The sequence below is a fragment of the Balaenoptera musculus genome, chromosome 7 (genome assembly GCF_009873245.2).
Source record: "Balaenoptera musculus isolate JJ_BM4_2016_0621 chromosome 7, mBalMus1.pri.v3, whole genome shotgun sequence".
NCBI lineage: Eukaryota > Metazoa > Chordata > Mammalia > Artiodactyla > Balaenopteridae > Balaenoptera > Balaenoptera musculus.
Genome location: NC_045791.1, coordinates 112,436,654 through 112,457,675, shown reverse-complemented (window position 1 = coordinate 112,457,675; position 21,022 = coordinate 112,436,654). Strand labels below are relative to the sequence as shown.

Here is a 21,022-nt window from a genome sequence, read left to right as displayed (position 1 = left end):
CCCTCGGCCCCATTCTCCTGCCTGACTGCTCCCTTCTCTGTCCCGAAAGTTCTGTCTCCCAACGCTGCCCTCAGCCCCTACGGTGGTCAGTCCTGCCGCTGGCCGAAACCCCCCACCTCCATGCACGTGGCAGGAGTGGACAGACGTGGCGCGTGGCCCCAGCGCATCTGACTGCTGGTGTGAGCCCCTTCACAGCCCCACCTCTGGCGAGGTGCTTTCGTCCATCAGCATGGGTCCTTCAGGAACCAGTGACAGGAAGCCCACACCCCCGCCTGGCCTGAAGTGGACACGAGGCACGAGTGAGAGATAAAACTTCGTCATTTAAAACACTGGTATTTTAGGGACTTCCCTGGCGGTGCAGTGGTTAAGAATCCACCTGCCAACGCAGGGGACATGGGTTTGAGCCCTGGTCTGGGTAGATCCCACATACCGTGGAGCAACTAAGCCCGTGCGCCACAACTACTGAGCCTGCGCTCTAGAGCCCGCGAGCCACAGCTACTGAAGCCCGCACACCTAGAGCCCATGCTCCGCAACAAGAGAAGCCACCGCAATGAGAAGCCCGCGCACCGCAACGAAGAGTAGCCCCTGCTCGCCACAACTAGAGAAAGCCCACATGCAGCAACGAAGACCCAACACAGCCAAAAATAAATTAATTAAAAATAAAATAAAATAAAACGTTGGTATTTTAGAGCTGTTTGTTGCCAGAGCACAGACATCGGCCCCAGAATAGGTGTGAGGCTGTATCAGGACATAGGATGCAGGCCGGGGGCTGGCCTGGGCCCGTCACTGGAAGCTGTGGTATACAGCCACAAAACATTTGGTAGAACTCAACCGTGATGACCCATGAGGCAAACGATGTCCAAAATAACTCACAGGTCTGGTGGAAGAGGTTGGGAAACCCTGGCAGCCTGTGTTGGTCACAGGCTGCGTTTGGCAAGATACCACGAGGAAGAGAGAGGCTGAAAAAACATTCCCGGTTTGCAAGCTGGGAGGAAAAGGAACCGAGACAGGCAGGAATGCAGGGACTCATGGGGCTGAGGGGGCGCCTGCTCATCCCGGAGGGCAGATCAGAGTCACGACAGTGTGGCAAGGACAACACCGAGGTGTGGGCGTCACTCCGGTGAGACCGTGGGGCTTGCTTCTGAGCCTCGCAGAGTCGGGCGAGGCCGGGGGGAGCGAAGCAGGCGCCTCGGGTGTGGCGGCACGCCCACAGAGGCCATGTCAGGACCTTGGGGGACCGCAGTGCTTTTGAGAGTTGCACTGCCAAAGAAACCAGGAGGCTGGGACTAAAAAGTTTGTGACTAGAGACTTGAAAATGGCCTTGGTGGGGAAGAGGCCGAGGAAGCAGTTCAGCCCCCAAAGAGGGCTCGGCCAATGCCACGTTCAGGTGTGGTCAGTTAGACAGGAGGAGGATGGACCCTTCCCAGGGAAGAGCCAAGGGCCACAGAGAACCCAGGCCTGGGGGAGCCTGGCCCAGGATGGGGTCCCTGGTGGGCCTCTAACACTGCTATGGGGCGGGGGCTTCTGGCCCCCCGTGTTTCTCCCTCCGCAAGGGTGTTGTTGCTGCCGCCCTGTCCCTGTTCCCCGTGGGTGGGTGGCTGGCCTTCCAGCTCACGAGTGGCTGGGCCGAGGGGAGCCCCACCTGGCCCTGGTGCTGGGACAGCCCCCTGAGACCTTGGGCCGTGACTGGATGGGGCCAGGTCAGCTTCTGGCCGGGGCAGGGGGGTGCGGTGGAGGGGTTGGATCTTGAGTGCAGGAAGGAGAGTCAGTGGGACATCTGGTGACCTGGGAGCCGGATGTGGCAGGGCCAGGGTTGCTGGCCCACCATTTGCGGTCCTCCCACGCCCTGGCCCCTTGGGTAGAGGGGGGCTCTGTGACCGGGTCCGGCCAGTGGGTCAGGTGACATGTCACTGCGGGGCCAGAGCGTGTAATCCTGGTGGGAGACCCACAACCAGAGGTGTGCTGCCCCGTGAGCCCAACCCCGCAGGCAACCAGGAGGAGCAGGGCCCGATCGCTGCCCTTTGTCACAGTGGCTGCATCAATCCCAGTGCCCACAGCTTAGCCATCCTTCGCGGTGATGCCCCAAGTGGAGTGCCCAACCTCACTCCCTCTTCCAAGCCCCACCAGTACCTGCAGCCTCGACTGCACCTGTGCTTGCAGACGTCCCTCCTTCTCCATCCCGCAAAGTCACACTCACCTCTTCCTTTACTCCAGTTTGGGATGGGGGACCACTGCTGAGAAAGGCCCACAGCAAGGGTGGTGACAAGTGGCCTCCTTGCTTTGGTGTTTGGGGGTCTGGGGCTGGGGGGGGGAGGGGCTGGGGAGGGTGGAGGGTGCCGCTGGTGCTCAGACCCCCAGGGCTGCCGGGCAGGATCGGGGGCTTCCGAGGGCAGAGCCGGGATGGTCAGGAGGGGCTGGGGGCAGAGAAGAGGAAGAGCCTCAGCCCTACCCATCCCCTCAGGCCTCTGGCCGGGAGCCTGCGCGTCTGGCGGTGACCAGCTCAGGACCCCGCCCCACGGCAGCTGGGCAGGTGTGAAGGAGCTGGGACGAACAGGCCGGGAGGTAGTTTGCAGAGTGGAGGTTTAATGGGACAATCACGGTGACCCTGCACAGTGGTCCCCCGGGGGGCCCGGCTCTAAGCACTGGGTTCCCCAGGCCTCTTCCAGCAGGGTGGGCCTAGAAAGAGCACCAGCGCCGCCTGCCCCTCCCTGTGTGTTATTGCTGCACTGGCCCCAGGCAGCCCCAAGACAGACTGTCCCGTCCCACTCCCCCTGGGGCCTGGGATCCTGTGATCCCGTGTTCCCTGAGGAGCTAAGGCTTTCCGGGGGCCCCTCCCCAGGGACATCCACCCTCTCCTCGGTGTCCCTTCCCCCCACACGGAGGGCATGTCTGCGTCCCCTGCCGGGGGCCAGCCGAGGCTGCCATCCCCGGGGGTGGGGGGTGGGGTCCGCGGGGAGGAAGCACGCTGGGGGGACAGCGTGGCCCGGGCCCCCGGCAGACGTAAGGCACGGTGTGGCGGTCGCCATCCACCCAGGGGCAGCGCCGGGCAGTCAGTGTTGAGACAGGAGGGGGTGGCGTGTGCTGGCCACTCCAGGCCTGCAGTGCAAGAGGGCTGGGGGACCAGGTCCCCTGGCATTGGCCGGCCCCGGGGGGGCCCCAGAGGGCCTGCAGGAGGGGTGCGCGGGCCCGGCAGAGCTCCCGGCCAGGCTGAGGCGCGGTCACGGTGGGCCGGGGCCCAGAAGGCACAATTGTGGTGTCGGGAAGTCAGGGCTAGGCAGACACGTTGACATCCCTGAGAGAGATGGCGCTGCCGGGGGCCTCGTCCCCGAGCAGCAGGGCTGGTGCGTCCGCGTCCGCCTCCGAGTCCGCTCTGGCCCCGCCTTGCTCCACGCTGGGCTCTGTGCCGGGGCCCAGGCCCTGGGACAGGATCTGCTGGATGGTCCGGCGCAAGTTGGGGTGCAGCCGGCCCTGCGTCTGGTAGAAGACCTCCAGGGCGAAGGACTTGAGGGCGCCGGTGCAGAGGTCCTCATACAGCGGGATGGTGTACATGCGGGACATCTGCGGGCGGCCGCTTGTCACGCTGGCCGCTCCCCGGCCCCTCCCGCCCGCCGGCCCCAGGGCTGCACTCACACTGCCGCAGCGCGCGCCCCACCGTCCTTGCCTCCGCCACTGCAGGCCTCTGTAGAGGCCCCAGCTCCAGGGAGCTCGGGCTAGGGGGGCACTGCCGGGGGACAGGTCTGGGGAGTGGGGAGGCCGGGCCCCTGCAGGCCTGGGGCCCTAGGGCCTCTGAGGAGCTCAGATGCCCCGGCTGTCCACGCCCAGGGCCCAGTGGGCCCAGACCCCCACCCCGGACTCTGCTCCCAGCCTGGCCCTTGGGCACCGCCTCCCCAAGGCCCGGCGGGGTGTGCGCTCTTCCCCCCACTGCCAGCCCCGACGCCACGTCTTCCCCACCCCATTCTCTGGGATGCCCGGTCTGATTGGGCGGGGGCGGGGGCGGGGGCGGGGCGGGGCGGGGCGGGGCCCGCGCCGGTGGCTGCACCTGGTTCTCAAGGAAGCGCCGCACCCTGTGGAGGTCGGGGTAGTAGTCGTTTCGGACGACGATCTGCAGCCAGCGGATGCGGATCTCGGCGTTCATCGAGTCCAGCAGGGAAGAATAGCACTTGGACAGGCTCGTCACCACCTCTGCCGGCCACGGGCAGGTCAGGCCAGCCGGCCCCTCCCTTCTCCCACCATCGGCCCCTCCCTTCCCCCACCACCCCGCGGGCTGCAGGACTCACCCTGGGGCAGCGGGGACCCGTCCAGGAGCCGGTCCAGGAAGAGCGCCGTCTGGAAGGTCCTCCACTTGGAGATGTCGATGGTGCTGGCGGAGGCGGCCGCCTGGTCCAGGGGCGCCGCGGTCCACAGCTGGAAGAGGGCCTCCACGGGCCGGGTCAGGCTGGATCCCTGAGACAGGTCTGGCTCGGCCAGCGGGGGGCCCGTGGCATTCAGCCAGCGCTCAAACTCCAGCCCTGCAGGGGAGACGCCACCCTGGGGTCCCGAGCAGGCCTGCCCAGGAGACCCCAGACCCCGAGGGTGTGCCTGGGTGTGACTGTTCCGGGGCCTGGGAGCCCCGAGGGCGGGGGCCGTCTGGGGAGGCCGGGGTCACCTCTAGCCCCTGCCACTCCAAACCACTGGGGTGGCTTTGGCGAAGGGGCACACAGAGGCTCGAGCTGGTGACTGAGGGACCCCTGGCCCCTCCACGCCTCTCCTGGGTAGAAGACAACGAGGCACTGTAAACCCATGGAGGGGAGGTGGCGGGATAGGCTCTGCCCCACGAGGGGGTAGGGGGCACCACCCTGGGAAAACGATGTTCCTGCTTTAAAACCCTGGAGCTGGGCAGCCGTGGGGGCAGGTTCTGCCCATCGCCCGCTCCCAAAAGCGCTTGGAGCACTGACCAAACCTTCCCAAACACAGGGTCCCCCTGCCCACACCTCCCAGCCACACCTCACTGCCCTATAGCAAGCCCTGGCTTCTCCCTAGACGTCAGACTCTCCAGTCTCTTCTTTGGCCCCCAAGCCCTTGGACCAGGGACACCCCCGTGAGCCTCGCACGCAGGCCAGCTGCCTTCAGCTAGCTCTCAGGCAAACCTCTCTCTGTCTCGCAGATCCTGCCCCAGGCCCTTGGCAGTTTCCGGGGACCTCTTTCTGGGACTGCTTAATCAGGTCTTCCTGGGCTAAGTGCCACCTCCGTGCTGGGAAGCACACCCTCCTCTCTGCTCCTATGGTGTCCAGCCCGAGGCCCACACTGTCCAGCGAGGGTGGCTGCAGGAAGGACGGATGAACCCGAGGGAATTTCTTCCAGGCAGAGGGGGCATCTTGTGCGGTGGAGCCCACACACCCGCCGCCTCCCTGGCAGGCCGAGGGCTGGCCGGTTGCGGACCCGCGGCAGGCGGTGGGCCTCACCTGCCCGGCAGTCCACGCTCTGCTCCTTCAGCTCCGGGAAGAAGGTCAGGAAGGAGTCCAGCAGGTCCTGGGCTACCACGCTGGTGAACTTGTACTTCTCCACGTAGGCCTGCTGGGGCAGGGGCAGGGCTCGGCTGGCCTGGGGGCTGGGCACACCACCACCATCCCACCACCCGCCCCACAGCTGGGGCCTGCACAGCCGGAAAGGGCCGCCGCACTGAGGCGTCTGCACAGAGCGGTGTGCAGGGCCCAGGGTGGCGCGGAGGCACCCGCTGCTGCCCCATGGGCCCTGCCAAGTGGTCAGAACTGGGAGGGAGGGAGGGAGGGGAGGAAGCACCCCAGGCACTGCCCGGAGAGAAGGCCGTGTCCCAGCTCCGCTCACAGGCTCCCGCCACTCCATCCCCACCACCAGGGGAGAAGGGCAGCCCTGGGAGTTGGGGCAGAGACGAGGGGGGCGTGCGGGGCCTGTCTCGGGGAGGGGGCCGCTCACTCGGAGAAAGCTGTCAAAGCGCTGGGGATCCCCGCAGAGCTGCGACAGGTAGTACACGAAGCAGTAGCCCTTCTCGTAAGTGAACAGGTTCATGAGGTGGCTGGGATTCACCCCTGCGAGCGGAACACCCATGGCTCTGGGCAGCGCCCTGACCCTCCCACGTCCCGAGGGACGGGGGCAGGATGGCGGGCAGGTGCTGTGTGGAGCGGGAAGAGGGCCGCTGTCCCTCACATCTGGATGTCCCAGGAGTGCGGAGATGGGGCCCGCCCTACCCGGGGGGCCTCGGTGGAGACCTCGGCCCACACACCACGGTGACGGGTGCTCAGAGCCCGTGAGAGGCAGGCTGAGGGGCCCCTGACCTGGCCTCTGCAGGGATGCCACGGTGGGGACAGGGACGCTCGGCCAGAGTTAGCCTGGGGGGGGGCAAGGACGCCCTGCAGGATGACGTGTCCGGGGCCCGGAGCAGGGCCGGTGGCAGTGGGTACCTGGCTCCAGCTTGACCTGCAGCTTGCTGACTGGGCTGTCCTCGCCGAGGAGCTTCATCTGCCTGTGGAGAGCGTCCAGGCGGAAGGCTGTCTCCAGACAGGTGAAGGCAGCACCTGGACGGGGCAGGGGCGAGGCTGCTGCCCTGAGCCTTGTGGAGACGACCCCCGGCCACCCGGCTGGACACACACACGGCAGGGGGACCGCACCCCGGGGGCCAGGCTGGGCTCCCAGCCCCGCACACAGTGCCCGGATGGCCCTGGTAGCCCAGCCTGCACGAGGCCACGGCGGTGCCCCTGCCGCCCCTCCTCCGGCCCGGGCGGTACCGTAGGTCTCGGTGGTGATGCGGCGCTGCGCGTAGGTGGCCAGGCCCTCACTCAGCCACATCTCCTCCCACGTGGCGTTGGTGACGGCGTTGCCGAACCAGCTGTGGGCCACCTCGTGGATGACGTCGATGATCAGGAACTCGTCGCTCTCCAGGATGGAGGAGATGATGAAGGTGAGGCAGGGGTTCTCCATGGCCACAATGGGGAAGGAGGGGGGCAGGAAGACGATGTCATACCTGCCCAGGGTCGGGGGCAACCGTGAGAGGGCCGAGGCCCGGGCAGTGAGCACCACTTCCTCCCCAGGTCAGACAAGGCCCCCCACCAGGGGCTCCCGCTGCTTCTCGGTAGGGTGGGGACTTGCCCTCTGACCCCTCCTGCAGTCAGCCAGGCTCCCAGGTGCCCCAGGACGTACCTGCCCCACAGGTAGGGCCCGTAGAGGCGCTCGGCTGCGCTCAGCCACTGCTCCACCGCGCCTGACAGCTTGCTGGTGGCCGTGGGCAGGAGGCACGGCTCAGCCCACACGCGGCTCCTGTCACAGGGGAGAGGGTGGGTGGGGGCCGACCAGCCCCCATCCCGCTCACCCCACGAGGCCTTCCCCCTGCTTCTGGGCTCAAACACCACCTACACCTCGTCTGGCCTGGTCCGCCGCCCAGCTGCTGCCCGCCGCCCTGCCTCACTCACTGCCACCACGCAGGCCCTTCCCACAGCGGGGGCCAGGCCACACGCGAGGGGCTGCGGGCTCCTTCTGTCTCTGAGTCGAGGGAGCCCGCACAGGCGTGAGGCTATGTCCAGCGGCGGCCCGGCCCGGCGGGAGGACCAGCTTGCGCAGGGCGCCGGGGAGGCCGGAAGCCCAGCCTCCAGGTCTGGGGGTGCACGGGAGTGAGAGGAGCCTGGCAGGGACGGCCCCGGGGAGTGGCGATATGGCACGTGGGGTCCTCCGCCGGGCAGCTGCAGACGGGGGCCGCACACCCGGCCCACGGTAGGATCTCCCCGAGGCCTGGACTCCGGGCGGCAGCAGCAGCTGCAGGAAGCAAGAGGCGGCCCTACCTGGGCCCGATGTCTGCCGGCTGGAGGTCCCCGGCCACGAGGGCCACGAGGTAGGCGGGCACGGGGTGCTCCATGTGGAAGCGGTAGACGCCCTCCTCCTCCACGTAGGTGCTCTGTGTGGCACTCATCAGCACCTGCACCCCCGACGGGGCCTGTGTTCGAGGAGGCCCCACCCATCAGGGCACCCTGTGTCCTCGATGGGGAGCCCCACGCCCCGTCAGGGCACCCCGTGTCCCCAGTGGGAAGTCTACAGCCCGGTCAGAAGCCCCACATTCACGGTAGGGGATGCCATGTCCCCGACGGGAAGCCCTGCCACCTGGATCAGGTAGCCACGTCACTGTCGGGGACCCTCTCAGCCCCATCAGAGGTCCCCCCACGCTATTCAGGGAACCCCACGCTCCTGGTCTGCACACCTCTTGCCCCAGTCGGGAGTCGGGTGGGCGTAGGGGTGCTGCCACGCTCAGGCCAGGAGCCCTGGGACCCAGCGACTCCGTCTGTGCCCTCCCCGCGTCAGGGTCCTATTGGCTCATCCTGGGTCCAGGACCCCGACCCTATCAGGCTGCCCCCTCCTGCACAGTGAGGAGGGTGGGCTCCTTCTAGAACAGTGGTCCCGGTGGCAGCTGGGGCCAGACTCGGGCAGGTAAGAGTGAGGAGCGGGGCCTGCTGGTGGGCGCTGACCTTGACGACGGCCGAGTAGGTGCACTTGACGGCGGGCGTGTCGAAGCACGGGAAGAAGGAACGGTTGCAGACGGAGTGGCCCTGGGTGAAGACGAAGGGCTTGGCACTGCCGTAGGTCAGCTCTGGGTCCAGCCACCAGATCTGCAGTGGGCGGTGGGCAGGGTATCAGCCGACGGCCCCCGGGCTCTGGCCAGTGACGCCCTCCCCATCACGTGGGCTGAGGCCTCCTGGAGACCAGAGCTGCTGGCTGACGGCCCTCATTGTACCAGTGAGGCGGGGGCACCCGAGGCACACAGGGAATGGGGGGAGCCTGGGGGCCATGCCCCACAGAGAGCAGCACGTGGGGATGCCAGAACACCCCTGCCAGCCCAGCCTTGATTCCTGAAAGCTAAGCAGAGTTCCTGGAGAGGGCAAGGCCTTGGGAAGTGGCCCCCACCCCCCTGTCCTTCTCAGGCTTCCAGGCCCAGGGCTGCTGGGGCAGCAGCTGGAGAGGGAGGGAATAAGGAAGGGCCCAGGAGGGGATGGCCTGACTGGGCTCGTCCAGGGCCAACAGCAGCTCCTGGGCACCATCGCTTGCCCACCCTGGGCAGGCAGGGCAGCTGACACAGAGCATGGCCTGTGCTTCGCCACCAGGGCCAGGCCTCTCTCCAGGTGGGAGGCCATGCACCCAGGGAGTCCCCCAGCCTGTGCCCCTCACGCCAGCTGCCAGAGGGAAACTGAGACGGTCAGAGCACCCGAGTCCAAATTCTCACAGGCAGGAGCGAACCCGGTCTCAGCCAGGAAAGGGAGCTGGGAATGTGGACGTGTGGGGAAAGCAGTGCTTCCTGGTGACCCCCACGTATGCCTGAGCCCAGGGCCACCCCTGGAAATGGCGCAGCCTCACAGGGAGGGACCCGCCCCCCCCATGGGGAGAAAGGCTCCAGGCCAGGGCCTGTGGGCAGGGAGCTCAGGCCGGGCTCTCGGAGGGGACGCGCGGGACAGCGGCAGCCCGGGGGAGGGCCGCTGGGGCCACGGCCGGAGCCCTGTGGACAGACCCCGCAGCGGCCACCAGCGCCCAGGCACCCACCTCCCGGGCGGGCCAGCACTGGTGGGTGCCTCGCTCGTCGGCAGGACGGACGGGGACCTCCGCACAGGACCTGACACCACGCACGGTGTCCTCGGGAAGGGCAGCCGTCGGGGGCGGGCGTGGGCTCGGGGCAGGAGTGGGGAGGACGCCCTGCAGGGCCGCTGCACAAGGAAACGGCCCCCGCCCGGAAGATGCCACCACTGCGCGGCGCTGGTGGCCCGGGGAGGCCACGGGGGCCCAGGACGGGGGTGCTCTTCGGTGCCGTGCCGCCTACCTGCTTCCACGCCTGCCGGACACTGTCGCCCTCGCAGCCAACCGCCCCCCAGATGCCGAGGCCAGGCCCCACCCCCACGAGGGAGCCCTCCCTCGCACCCTCGTGCCCACCACTGCCCCCAGCCTCCCTAGGGCCATTGCAAGACACCCCCTCTCAACTCCGGCCAAACATTCCGGGGTCTCCAGGAAGGTCCGCACGGAGCCTGGGGGAGCTCCCCCAACCCAACCGCAGCCATTCCGTGGGGCCCCAAATCTGTTCTCACGCCCCCTCTGCCGGGACGACACGATCATTGAAGCCAACTGGACTGTCCCTCGTCTACTTTAGTGACCGAGCGCACGCAGGCTCTCCCGGGGCCGTTACGGAAGGACCCCAGCCCCCTGCAAGTGACAGGTCTGAGCAATCCACGGCTGAGCGTAACCCCAGCCGCTTGCCGCTGCGAGCTGTCTGTGCTGAGACCACAGACGTGGAGGACCCCAGACCCAAGTGGGGCTCCCTACCCCGCAAACCCCAGACCCCAGACCCAGGAGGGGGCTGCCTATCCAGTTCCTGCAGACCCAGCCAGACCACTGTCAGCGTTCACAGACGTCTTCAAAACTTCCTTTGGGCCGCTATGTCTCTGTCTTCTCACGGTGAGGGGTCTGCAGCGGTACCTTCCTCTTCTGCGGACCCCCAGGGCTGCCCCAGATGTTCAGAAGGCCTGTCTGGGGAGCCTGTTCAAAAATGCAGACTCCTGGGCCCTGCCACAGAGCTTCCTGGGGCTGGGACCCAGGAATCTGCATTTAAGGAGACTCCCCCCGCAGTTGAGTCCTTCTGCAGGTAGCCCTTGGCTCATGCTGGGGACAGGCCCCCATGGTCAGGCTGCTGGGGGTATGGTCAGGCCAGCAAGGGTGGCCTGTTATGGGCCCTAGTCCCACCACTCCGCCAGTCTTGGGTGGACCAGACACGTGGGCTCCAAGTTCACAGATCGAGGTCAGGGAGGATCATACCCCTTTGTTCTCACGGCTGTAGTGGGAGGCACACACGCCGCTGTCAGAGACCCAGGTTACCCCAGCAGGTGCCAACCCAGCAGGCCAGGGGCCAGGCCAGCACACCCACGGAAGCTCACAAAGGAGGTGAGGTGGCAGCTGAGGGCTCCTGGGAATCATGCAGGAAGCCCGTAGGTGTGTGTCTGCTCTAGGCTCTTCCTGTCCAGGTGTCACCTTGATGGCTTCTGACCTGATGCCTCTGTGCCACCTGTGCATCACCCTATCCATTTACATGCCGGGGGCACTGACACATGGAAACTTCTGGGGCCGCCCAGAGCTACGTGTATGTTGTGTGTGTGTGTGTTTGGGGCGGGCAGTGTCACAAGTGTGCTGTTCACACGGAGACCCAGGAACCCCCATGCTGCCAGAACGGAAGGCCCTGCTCCATCCTGAAAGCCCTCCTATGCATAGGTGGAGGAGCGCTGCAGCCACAGCACCCAGCCTGGGCCACCCAGCCTTCCTGCTGAGCCCCTGGGGCGGCAGGTGCTCCACGTCCAAAGCCCCGCAGAGCCTACGTGTGTCTGTGTTGGGGACACGGGGCAACCCTGCCGACGCACCCGCCAGTCCCCAGGGGGCCTGAAGCATTAGAGCCAACCCGGGCCTCTCCGCCTCCCACTCCGCCAGGTCTGTCCCTCTTGCCACCTCCAGGGAACATTCCTCTGAAGGCCAGGTCACACGGAGGCCCTTCCACATCTGACACTGCCTGGCCTGCTTCTCAGTGCCAGGCTCCCTCAGATGTATGGCTTGGCGTGTGCTCACCAGAAGCTGTCCCTGTCCCAAGGCAGGGACAGTCCCTGCACACCTGAAAGGAGAGGCTTCCCGTGGTGGCATGCTGTCCCCTGTCCCCACGGTCCAGGGCCAGCACCCAGGCTCTCGCTCGGTCCAAGGTTCCTACGGGCTCCCCGGGCACCAGCTGGGAAGCACTGCAGGCACCTGGACAGGACTCCGGAGCCAGGTGGGGAAGTGCCAGGCCGGCCCCATCTCTCCGCAGGTGCCTCAGGCGCAGAGCCCACATTAACGCCCCCCCTAGCCTGGCGGCAGCGCGGGGAGAAGCCGCCTGGAAACGACCCGGCGACCAGCCCACCGCCCCAGCGCCCTCCCGGCGGCGGGGGACTCACGGCGGGGGCGTCGGTCGAGGTGTAGCGCAGGATGACCTGGAAGGGCTGGTGCGCCTGCAGTTCAGGCGGCAGCGTGACGGTGAGCGAGGAGCCGTAGTCCGTGAAAGGGTCCACCCTGAAGGCCAGCGGGCAGCATGCGGGCTCCGCGCCTGGCGCCTCGGGGAAGGCGGGCAGCGGGGGCGGCGGCGCGGGACCCGGCCCGGGTGCAGCGAAGGCGAAGGCGCAGGGTGGCTCGCCGGCGGCGGCGGGGGCGCGGCGGAAGGCGGCCGAATGCAGGCGCAGGGCCGGGTGCGCGTCGAGCACGAGCGCGCGGGGCGCGGGTCGCCGCGCGCACAGCTCGAGCACCAGGCAGCCGGCCAGCTCGCGCGCCTCGGGCCGCAGCTCCAGGCCCAGCTGCAGGTGGCGGAGGCGGAAGAGCTGCGCGCTGGAGGCCGAGGCCACGTCCAGGGCGGGCGGCGGCTCGGGCGGCGGACGCGCGGGCGCGGCCTCGGCGCCGGGCGCCTTGCGGCAGCAGCACTGCGCCGCCATAGCCGCCGCGCTAGGTGAAATCCATGGGCGGCGGCCGCGCCGGGCCGCGGGGAGCGGGCGAGGGGCGCCGGGAGACGGCGGCGGCGGTGGCGGCGGGGCGAGGGCACAACAGGAAGTCGCGCCGGGAGCCGCCCGGCCCGGCCCCGCGCCGTGCGCCGCCCCGCTCGGGCTCCGCTCGGCCGCCGCCGGGGGCGCTGTGCGCGGGGAGACCGGGGAGCCGGGGGCGCAGTGAGCGGGGGCGCTGTGAACGGGGAGACCGAGGAGCCGAGAGCGGGGCTAGGACCGCGAGCCCGGGGCGCTGTGCGGGGCGGGGGCACAGGGGAGCCGGGGGCGCTGTGCGTGGGGCCGGGGGCGCTGTGCCAGGGCTGGGCCGGGAGCCGGTGCGGTGCATGGGGCTGCAGCTGCCGTGTGCAGGTGGCCGGGGCACTGTGCTGGGGGTGGGGTGGGGGGCGGGGCGCTTTCGAGCCGGGGTGCGCCGGGCGGCGGAGTGGCCCTGCGGTCTCCCCAGCCCTTTGCGCTTCCTACCCGGCTCGCGTCTGGGAGACCCCGGGAGTCAGGATGCCCGATCCCTCAGCGATGCTGCGGGCCAGGTTCCTGGGGCAGCGACTGCTGGGACACCTGGGTCAGGGAAGCTGGGAAGTGTGGCGTCTGGAACTCAGTGTTATTCGTCCATTCGGGAACCTCTGGCCCCAGGAATGATGGAATGATTCCCATACACCCGACCCACTCCTCTGTGAGACCAGTGGTCTGTGTTACGTGCCGTATGGTGCATGGCGGTGCTCGAGAACCTTAAGGCTGTGCTGTCAGATAAGTGTAGCTATTTATTTATTTGTTTATTTATTTATTTTTAAAAATTTATTTGTTATTTATTTATTATTTATTTTTGGCTGTGTTGGGTCTTCGTTTCTGTGCGAGCGCTTTCTCTAGTTGTGGCAAGCGGGGGCCACTCTTCATCGCGGTGCGCGGGCCTCTCACTATCGCGGCCTCTCTTGTTGCGGAGCACAGGCTCCAGACGCGCAGGCTCAGTAGTTGTGGCTCACGGGCCTAGTTGCTCCGCGGCATGTGGGATCTTCCCAGACCAGGGCTCGAACCCGTGTCGCCTGCATTGGCAGGCAGATTCTCAACCACTGCGCCACCAGGGAAGCGCAGTGTAGCTATTTAGATTTAAATTAAATTAGAAGTTCAGTCTCTCAGTTGCACTAGCTATACTTCAAGGTCTCCGTGTGTGTTTGGAGGGTAGTGTCTGGCTAGTGGTAACCATCCTCGACAGAGCAGATATCGTATCACTGTAGAAAGCTGTGCTGGACAGTGCTGCCTTAAGGGCTGTCAGGGCCCTGGAGGAAGACTGTATAGGTGAGGGCTGGGCAGTAACAGGACCTGGCCTGCCTGTCCCCATTCCACCTCGCCCAGGCCTGCCCAGAGACTTAGGCCCAGAGGGGATGCCTGCAGACCAGCGAGGGTGCTCAAAGAGCTAGCATCAGGGGGATCTCAAAGCCATGGAACCAGAGGGGCCACCAAGATGCTGTCATCATCGCCTAAGAAGTCAGACCCTTAGGGAGAAGGGACTTTTTGGCCTGGAATCCAACCCACCTCTCTCCCCTGATCGGTCTCCCTGTGGCAAAGTTGGGGCCTGACTCACAACGCAGGTTAAGCCTCGATGGCATCCCTGAGTAGCGTTTGATCCTTCTGGGCTCAGTATCCCAATCTGTCATCCATGTGATCCTGCCTGCCCTCCTCCCCGGGTGGGGGGCTGGGTGGGAAGGACGCCTGAGTGGGAGGACGCGTGTTCACTGATTCAGAGCACCTGCACCGAGGCATCCCTTCAGTTTTTCCTATGTGCCATCTTAGCTGGGGGGACACAATCTCCTTATCGGGGCCTCACCCCAAACTCGCCAGTCACCTGGAGGAGGGGGTTCAGTCCTGCATCCGAGACTCAAGAGGGAAGAGAACTGGGGTCTGATCAGTCCTCTATGCCTTCAGGTGGCCCAGCACCTGCCCAGGTGCCAAGGGCAGAGTGCTTTAGATGGCACTCCCAGTTTGACCAGCCTTTTGGAGCCACCGACCCCCCACCAGGCCAGTGGGGCTGGAGTTAGAAGACCTTCAGGAGGACCGTGTGTGGGCACCCACACTAGCCTGCCCTAGGCACCCGCAGGCAGGTCTACCAGCCACCTGCACACTCAGGGTAAGTTAACATCAGGGGGCTTCTCGCCCTCCTGGTCCCCTAGACTTGGGTGAGCAGGGATTGGGTCTCATCCCTTCTCTCCTGGGCACCTCCCAGCGGCCAGTTCTGCACCCAGAAGGGGTGGAATGGGGCAGTCCTGCAGGTCCAGAGGGGCTGTTACCACTTCGAAGGCCACAGGGGTCGTCTCCACTCTCCACCCTGTTCCTGTCCTGCGGAGGACACTGCCTTCAGTGCTGGGGGCGGGGCACTGCCTTGCTGACAAAGGTCCAGGGTGGCTGCGGTGCAGTCCTCCTCTCACTCCCGCCCCAAACCGCTTAGGGGAGAGGAACCTGAAAGTCGGCACTGCTACAGGCTGGGGTTTCTCCCGTAGGAATTTTCATACACCAGCCTTTTGATGATCAAGTCCTGGCTGGCTTGGGTGGGCTGATGCAGCTGACACTCCGCCTGCACCCCAGCTTTCCCCGGATGCACGTGGACTAGGTACCCCTATTCAAGTGCGCTGGCACTGGGAGGGGAGTGGGTCCCTGGCCTCACTTGCCAGCGGGTGGACACGGAGGCAGGAGGGCTTCCAGGAAGCCTGTGGTGTTCAGATGGGGGCTGTGTTGTCCCTGGGTCAGAGGTCCTAGGGATACCTGGGCCTCTGGTGGCAGCCAAAGTTGGATGGTTCTCAGAATGGAGCTGGTGGGACAAAAGGCTGATGTGACCCACAGATGTCCTTCAGCCTGGCCCAGGCTCTGACATCCTGGCAGCCCTGTCACCCAGGGCCAGGTCAGCAGGTGAGGGGGCATGCCAGCAAGGGTGTCATGAGCACACAGGGTAAAAATGTGGGCTCAGGTCCTGGCTCCTGACCTCCTAGCTGGGCAAACCGCTCAGCTCACCTGAGGTTACAGGTGGAGCCACTGGAGCCTCACCCGCCACGTGGAGACAACAGCAGGAGCTTGTTTACGGGGTTGATGAAAAAGTGACACGAGCTGTGAGGGGCTTGTGGGGAGTAAGTGGCAGCTGGCAAGCCTTCCATAAAGGTGTGAAAGTCGGGTTAGCCACGAAGAGCTGCATTTGGGTTATGACGAGGGCTGTGGCTCTCGGACATGGGGGCTGCCGATTGGTGACATCGCACCGGGCTGGGTGCTGACCTGCAGGGTGTGGTGTGTGCTCTGAGCCAGGGACCGTCACAGCTGGAAGCCCAGGTGCAGGAGCAAGAGGGTTGGGGAGGAGGAAGACCCTTTCACAACCACCCCAGTGCCTCACTCACAGAGTGTGAGCTTCCCATCCCCACAACTTTGGGCTCTGCTGGGTCAGAGGTCTTCATCTGCAGGTAGGATGCTTCCATCTGGGGACACACCTGGACGGGGGACTGAGACACCACTTAACCATTTGGGGCTCAAGCCTCAAATCAGGAGTTGCTCTGCTGGGTGAGGCGACTGATCCTGACTTTTCTTTTCTTTTTTTTTTGGCCGCACCATGCGGCTTGCAGGATCTTAGTTCCCTGACCAGGGATTGAACCTGGGCCCCAGGAGTGAAGGCACCGACTCCTAACCACTGGACCGCCAGGGAATTCCCTGATCCTGACTTTCAAGGGGCAGCAGGGCTTTGCTGCTGCTCAGGGGGGGCCAGGAGGAGGACGCTGGAACTCAGGGCGTTCTCCTGATGCCTCCCAGGACTCCCTGGTGGTACGGCAGAGGTCGCCGAGGCCACAGCGCCAGTGCAGGCAGGACCGCTCAGGGCTCTTCAGGATGAAGGCTCCAGACACCCGACTAGGAAAGACCAGGACCTGAGGCATTGGCTGAGGGTCAAGGAAAACGATAAACATCAACTGCAGTATTTTATTCATAACCTTGTTATGTATATATTTGTATATTAACCCGGTATTATATTATCTGTAACTCATATGTGTTACCCAATTTTTCCTTTACTCTTTCCCCACTATCTTATTTAAGGAGTGTTGGTGGTGATTAATTTTCTAGTATAGTCTTTAGGCTGTAGCGTGTCCAAGTGGGGTGCCTCTGAACCAGAAGAGGAATCAACAAGCTCAGACACATGGGTGGTCATTGCATTGTTGACATGACCTTGGCTGCAGGATGTTAGGCTGGGACTCATTGCTGTTGCTGAAACTGGGAGGCCAGTAAGGTAGGAGGTGGGCACGGACACTGAGACCCCCAAGGGTGCCCACATTGGGTGGTCTGTCACACAGCCTCGAACCCTCACTGTGTGTCACAGCAGCTACAAGTCTGGAAACTGGGCCCTCACCAGCTGGATCCCATGTTGCGTTCTGTGATGGGACCAGTGTGAGGTTTGGGAAAGCCACTGTGGCTTGAGCAGGTGGCAGGCACGAGGTTCTGCCAGCAGCCCCCCAGAAGTCGCCCACATCAGAGTGGAAGGCAGCCAGGAACAGGGTGGCGGGTCTCTGTGACTCCTATACTTCCCCATCTCCTGACCTTGGCTCCCTGGCCTCCATCTCTCTGTAGTAAATGTGGTTTTGGCTAAAATTCCTCAAGTGGTTTTGATGTTCCTGACCAAGCTCTGTCTAATAAACCTGCTGACCAGGGGAGGAACGATTCTCAGTTCTCTCCTCGGTGGACACACCCCTGCCCTACCGTCAAGGGGGGACAGAGACCTTCAGGAAGTTGCAGAACATAAAAAATCCGTGGGACGTGAGGCAGTAGAGGACAGACCACCCTCCCGTCAGTGCGTGAACTACCTCTTCCCACCCCGAGGCTGCAGGAAACTCTAAGCGCCCCCCTTTGGGGTTGGGCCGTCCTCAAGGGCTGACCCATTAGGGCTCAGTCGGGCCCGAGGGCTCTTCGGGCAGGCGGGACCACGACTGCAGGGCCTCCTCGTACTTCTGGAGCTGGGACCAGAAGCCCGGGTTGGGCTCGGCCACCGGGCGGGCGCTCTTCACAATCTGCAAACGAGAGGCTTTGGCTGGACACCGCACAGCATTGGCTGCAAGCTCCGCGGGCATCCCCAACGCCCGGAGGCCCCGCCCCTACGACCGGGCTCTCCTCGAAGCCCCGCCCCCACGAGCGGGCCCCGCCCCTGCTTAGAGCCTCGCCCCGCCCAGAAGGCCCCGCCTCTTCCCGCCGGAAGCCCCGCCCTCGAGAAAGTCCCGCCCTACCTGGAAGGCCCGCTCCCGCTTGAGGCCGCGGTGACGCATGAGGTAGGCGGTGCAGACGGCGGCCGAGCGGCTGCGGCCGTTCTTGCAGTAGACGAGGCAGGCACCACCGGCGCGCACCGCGGCTTCCATGGCGGCGCAGGTAGGCTCCAGGTGCGCCAGCAGGTCCTCAGCCGGGTCGTCGAATACGGGCACGCGCAGCTCGGTCACGCCGGGCGCGCGCGGGCCGGGTTGCTGGCGCGAAACGTTGACGCACAGGGTGACGCCCGCGCGCTCCAGCAGCTCCGGGGAGGCCGCCGCGCTCGCGCTCCCGAGGAAGAGCGAGGGGGCGACGCGCACGAACAGCGGCGGGGCGGCCGCGGCGGCCCCGCGGCGTCCGGCTCGTTCCGCTTCCATGACCGGCTCTCGGGCCCCCAGCCCGTGTGTGTATTTTGGGCCGTCGGGAGGCCGGCCGGGCGCCCCCGGGTCCTAGAGGCCTCCGAGGGGCGCCCCTCCCTCTCTCCCGGGGCGGGCCCTGTAGTGGTTGTGCACGAGCGGGCACGCCCACAAAACCTTGGCCGCCTCCTCATTGGCCAGGTCTAAACGGGAGAGGCCTCCTCTGATTGGCTGAGGCTGGGGGTTGCGGCCATTGGCTGGCCTGGTGGCCGTCGGAAGAGTCTGAATGGCCGCAGTGAGGTGGGCGGGTTCGGGTTGCTGGGAGGAATGGGCCTCTCCTCGTTGGATACCAGAGCCCCGCAGGTTGCAAGCCGGGACATCTGAGAATAGCTGGTGCCTGTCCCTGCGAACGTGGAGGTTTCCAGCTGGGCGGGGCTCGGGGAGGTGCGCTTCTCAAGCTGTGGCTGATGTGCAGAGGAGCAGGGGACCCTGTCACAAATTCTCATCTGGGCACCGACCGGGATCCTGCACATGGTTTTGTAGGTAGGCCCCTTAATAACTGCTTCTCTTATAACCGCATAGCCAGGTGAGGTGCCCTTTAGTATAGCTTTATGTATATTCCTTTTTGTTATTTGTTTCCTAATAAATCACCCTGTGTAATTTCTGCATTTTATTTTCTCTCTTATTGTAAAACATGGTTCATATGAAATAAAGCTACTTACCGTTAGCTTTTCATCATTTTTTCATAGACCAGTATTTTTGGTTTTATTTTTCTCAATTATTTTTTTTGCATTACTACTGTAACTTTAAAGAATTAATACCGTTTAATTACACAGTTGCCATGTAAGAAGCCCTCTTCAATAGATTTTTCTGAGGTCCAGTGTCTTTCAGGGGCCGGTTTCAGTGAAAGGTTAACTGTCTTCCAGTCCTGCATGCATCTAGTTATTGCCGTTTCAATTCTATTCTGATAATATGAAAACATTTTTTCTGGTTCATCTGTATCATTTACTTAAGATTTGCAATCCGTTCTATTAGAAATTATTCTCCAGTACTCCCATGCCCCGCCCCCCCCCCCCCATACAGAGTACTCAATAAACCTGACAAAATGAACCTGTACAGTCTCTCTGGGTGACCTTGATTCTCTCCATTCTAGCCAAAGCCACCAAGCATTGGTAACTGTCAGATCTTTTTTGCTACCTGGGGCTCTCCCTTGAGCTAAAGATTCAAATGTTGGTGTGTAACCAGGTCTTCACTGGTCTTCACAGGTCCAGACATCACCTACGTAGAGGCCTTCCCAGCATCCATTTCCCTCTTCTGTGGCCTAAGGAAGGATTCTGACTTTCCTGGGATGGGATTCCCATTTTCCCCAGAGTTCACGGGAGCCATCCAAGTAGGTGGAGTTTCCCTGTCCCCCAGCTCCAGAATCGGGCTTCTGATTACGTCCAGTCAGTGACGCCTATACCCCCATGATTGCTTCAGGAAAGGGCTTGGGCTGCCATATGAACCAAAGAGGAGAGAGGGGCTTGGAAACCTCTGTCCTCTCCTTATGACCACAAAGGGAAGCCAGCCTTGGTTGAAAGCACAGCTGAAGAAACGGTCCTCGAAGATACTGTTGGGCCACTGAATCAAACCAAACCTGAAGAGCCTCCAACTTCTGGACTGTTTGGTTTCCTGAGCCATCCAATCACCCTTTACTGTTGGATATTTGAGGTGGATTTTCTGTTCCAAGGCCTCTTAACTGATAACCTCACACTCCTTCACCCCATGGAGTTAATGAGTCGGTAGCAAGTCATCCTGCGTATCTCAAATCCATTCTCTCCACCTTGATTGCCGTGTTTACTTTGGGCCACTGTCTTCTGGGCTTGGCACCAGCCTCCTGAGGGGAGCCTTCCAGCCTTCCTCGCTGTAGCCGGAATACGCTTTTTAAAGCAGTGCTTTTCTGAATGTTGGTCCTGACTCAGCAAGTTGTGATCCGTTAGTGGGTTGTGAAATCAGTTTTGAGGGTTATGACCTGTATTTTATTTTTAGTAAAATGGTATAGAAAAGAATAGACTACATGAAAATATTAGGGTGCGTTCATGTAGCAGAGTGAGTTTCTCCGCATAATTTTTTGAGTTATGTTTGTACTGGCTCATGATATGAAATGGGGTATTACAGTGGGTCCCAGGCAAAAAGTCTTGAAACCTCTCAGAGCACACGTCTGACTGCACCGCCCTCCTGTGTAAAAATGTCTTGCTGCTTCTGTTTTTAACCTGGCATTCAAGGCCCCTCCTGCTTTGTCCTGTCCATCATCCTTTCTCTCTGTTCCCTTGTCACCTACAAATTGGCACTGGCCATCTACCTCTACAAGGATTAAATTATGAGCCGCTGCAGCTGCTGACCTTCAGCACCTCCTGACAGGAGTTCAGGGCAGAGATCAGGAATGTGGCACTCTGTACTCTAGGAAAAACTGGCAGAACAGTTCTTCAGATGGTTAGATATTTTCAGGAGAAGATTTTATGAGCCCAATTCTTGCATCTCCTTGTATCTAGAAAAGCACTAAAATCCTTCACAGTGACGTCTGCTCCTCGTGACTAGCAGAAACCTTCTGCAAGAAATACGTGCTTGATTGCATGTACTCCCCCTTCACCAGAATCACATATATACTGACCTCCCTGCTACCTGTTCAGAGCAGTTTCTCCGAGCTATCTGAAATGCTGCCTCCTGGGGTATTGTCCTCATTTTGCCCCCCAAAAAACTTAACTCATAATTCTCAGGTTGTGCTTTTTCTTTTTTCAGTCGACACCACCTGCCCACCACACCGTGGCCCCGTGGTTTTCAAAACGTGGTCCAGATTTCAGCAGCAGCATCTGGGAACTTGGTAGGAATGCACATTCT

At 63.2% G+C, this 21,022-nt stretch overlaps 2 protein-coding genes across 3 annotated transcripts; both read right to left on the bottom strand.

Annotated features, from left to right (window-relative positions):
- Positions 1-2,562: 2,562 nt before the first annotated feature.
- Positions 2,563-12,631, bottom strand: RNPEPL1 (arginyl aminopeptidase like 1). 2 transcript variants are annotated; one of them, XM_036857697.1, is made up of 11 exons: positions 11,949-12,631; positions 8,466-8,606; positions 7,788-7,921; positions 7,153-7,269; positions 6,741-6,976; positions 6,417-6,530; positions 5,932-6,044; positions 5,442-5,550; positions 4,278-4,508; positions 4,040-4,182; positions 2,563-3,558 (listed from the first exon to the last, which is right to left on the bottom strand). In XM_036857697.1, exons 1-11 carry the CDS (start codon positions 12,474-12,476, stop codon positions 3,271-3,273), a joined length of 2,154 nt encoding a protein of 717 aa, XP_036713592.1. In that variant the 5' UTR covers positions 12,477-12,631; the 3' UTR covers positions 2,563-3,270. The 2 variants fall into 2 exon arrangements, with proteins under 2 accessions (XP_036713592.1, XP_036713591.1); XM_036857696.1 differs by having other exon boundaries at positions 7,788-7,939; positions 11,949-12,630.
- A 3,811-nt stretch (positions 12,632-16,442) lies between these two features.
- On the bottom strand, positions 16,443-18,166 carry DUSP28 (dual specificity phosphatase 28). Its single transcript, XM_036857685.1, has 2 exons — positions 17,774-18,166; positions 16,443-17,560 (listed from the first exon to the last, which is right to left on the bottom strand). The coding sequence occupies exons 1-2, from the start codon at positions 18,164-18,166 to the stop codon at positions 17,432-17,434; spliced, it is 522 nt and encodes a 173-aa protein (XP_036713580.1). The 3' UTR covers positions 16,443-17,431.
- Positions 18,167-21,022: the final 2,856 nt, after the last annotated feature.

What these genes read in the sequence shown, in the direction of transcription:
- RNPEPL1 (XM_036857696.1), bottom strand. Translation starts at nt 12,476, where the DNA reads ATGGCGGCGCAGTGCTGCTGCCGCAAGGCGCCCGGCGCCGAGGCCGCG. An exon ending in CATCACCACCGAGACCTACG is followed by an intron (nt 6,531 to 6,740) that starts GTACCGCCCGGG and finishes TGCCCCGTCCAG; the next exon opens with GTGCTGCCTTCACCTGTCTG. An exon ending in GCAGGTCAAGCTGGAGCCAG is followed by an intron (nt 6,045 to 6,416) that starts GTACCCACTGCC and finishes TTCCGCTCGCAG; the next exon opens with GGGTGAATCCCAGCCACCTC.
- DUSP28 (XM_036857685.1), bottom strand. Translation starts at nt 18,166, where the DNA reads ATGGAAGCGGAACGAGCCGGACGCCGCGGGGCCGCCGCGGCCGCCCCG. An exon ending in AGCGGGAGCGGGCCTTCCAG is followed by an intron (nt 17,561 to 17,773) that starts GTAGGGCGGGAC and finishes TCTCGTTTGCAG; the next exon opens with ATTGTGAAGAGCGCCCGCCC.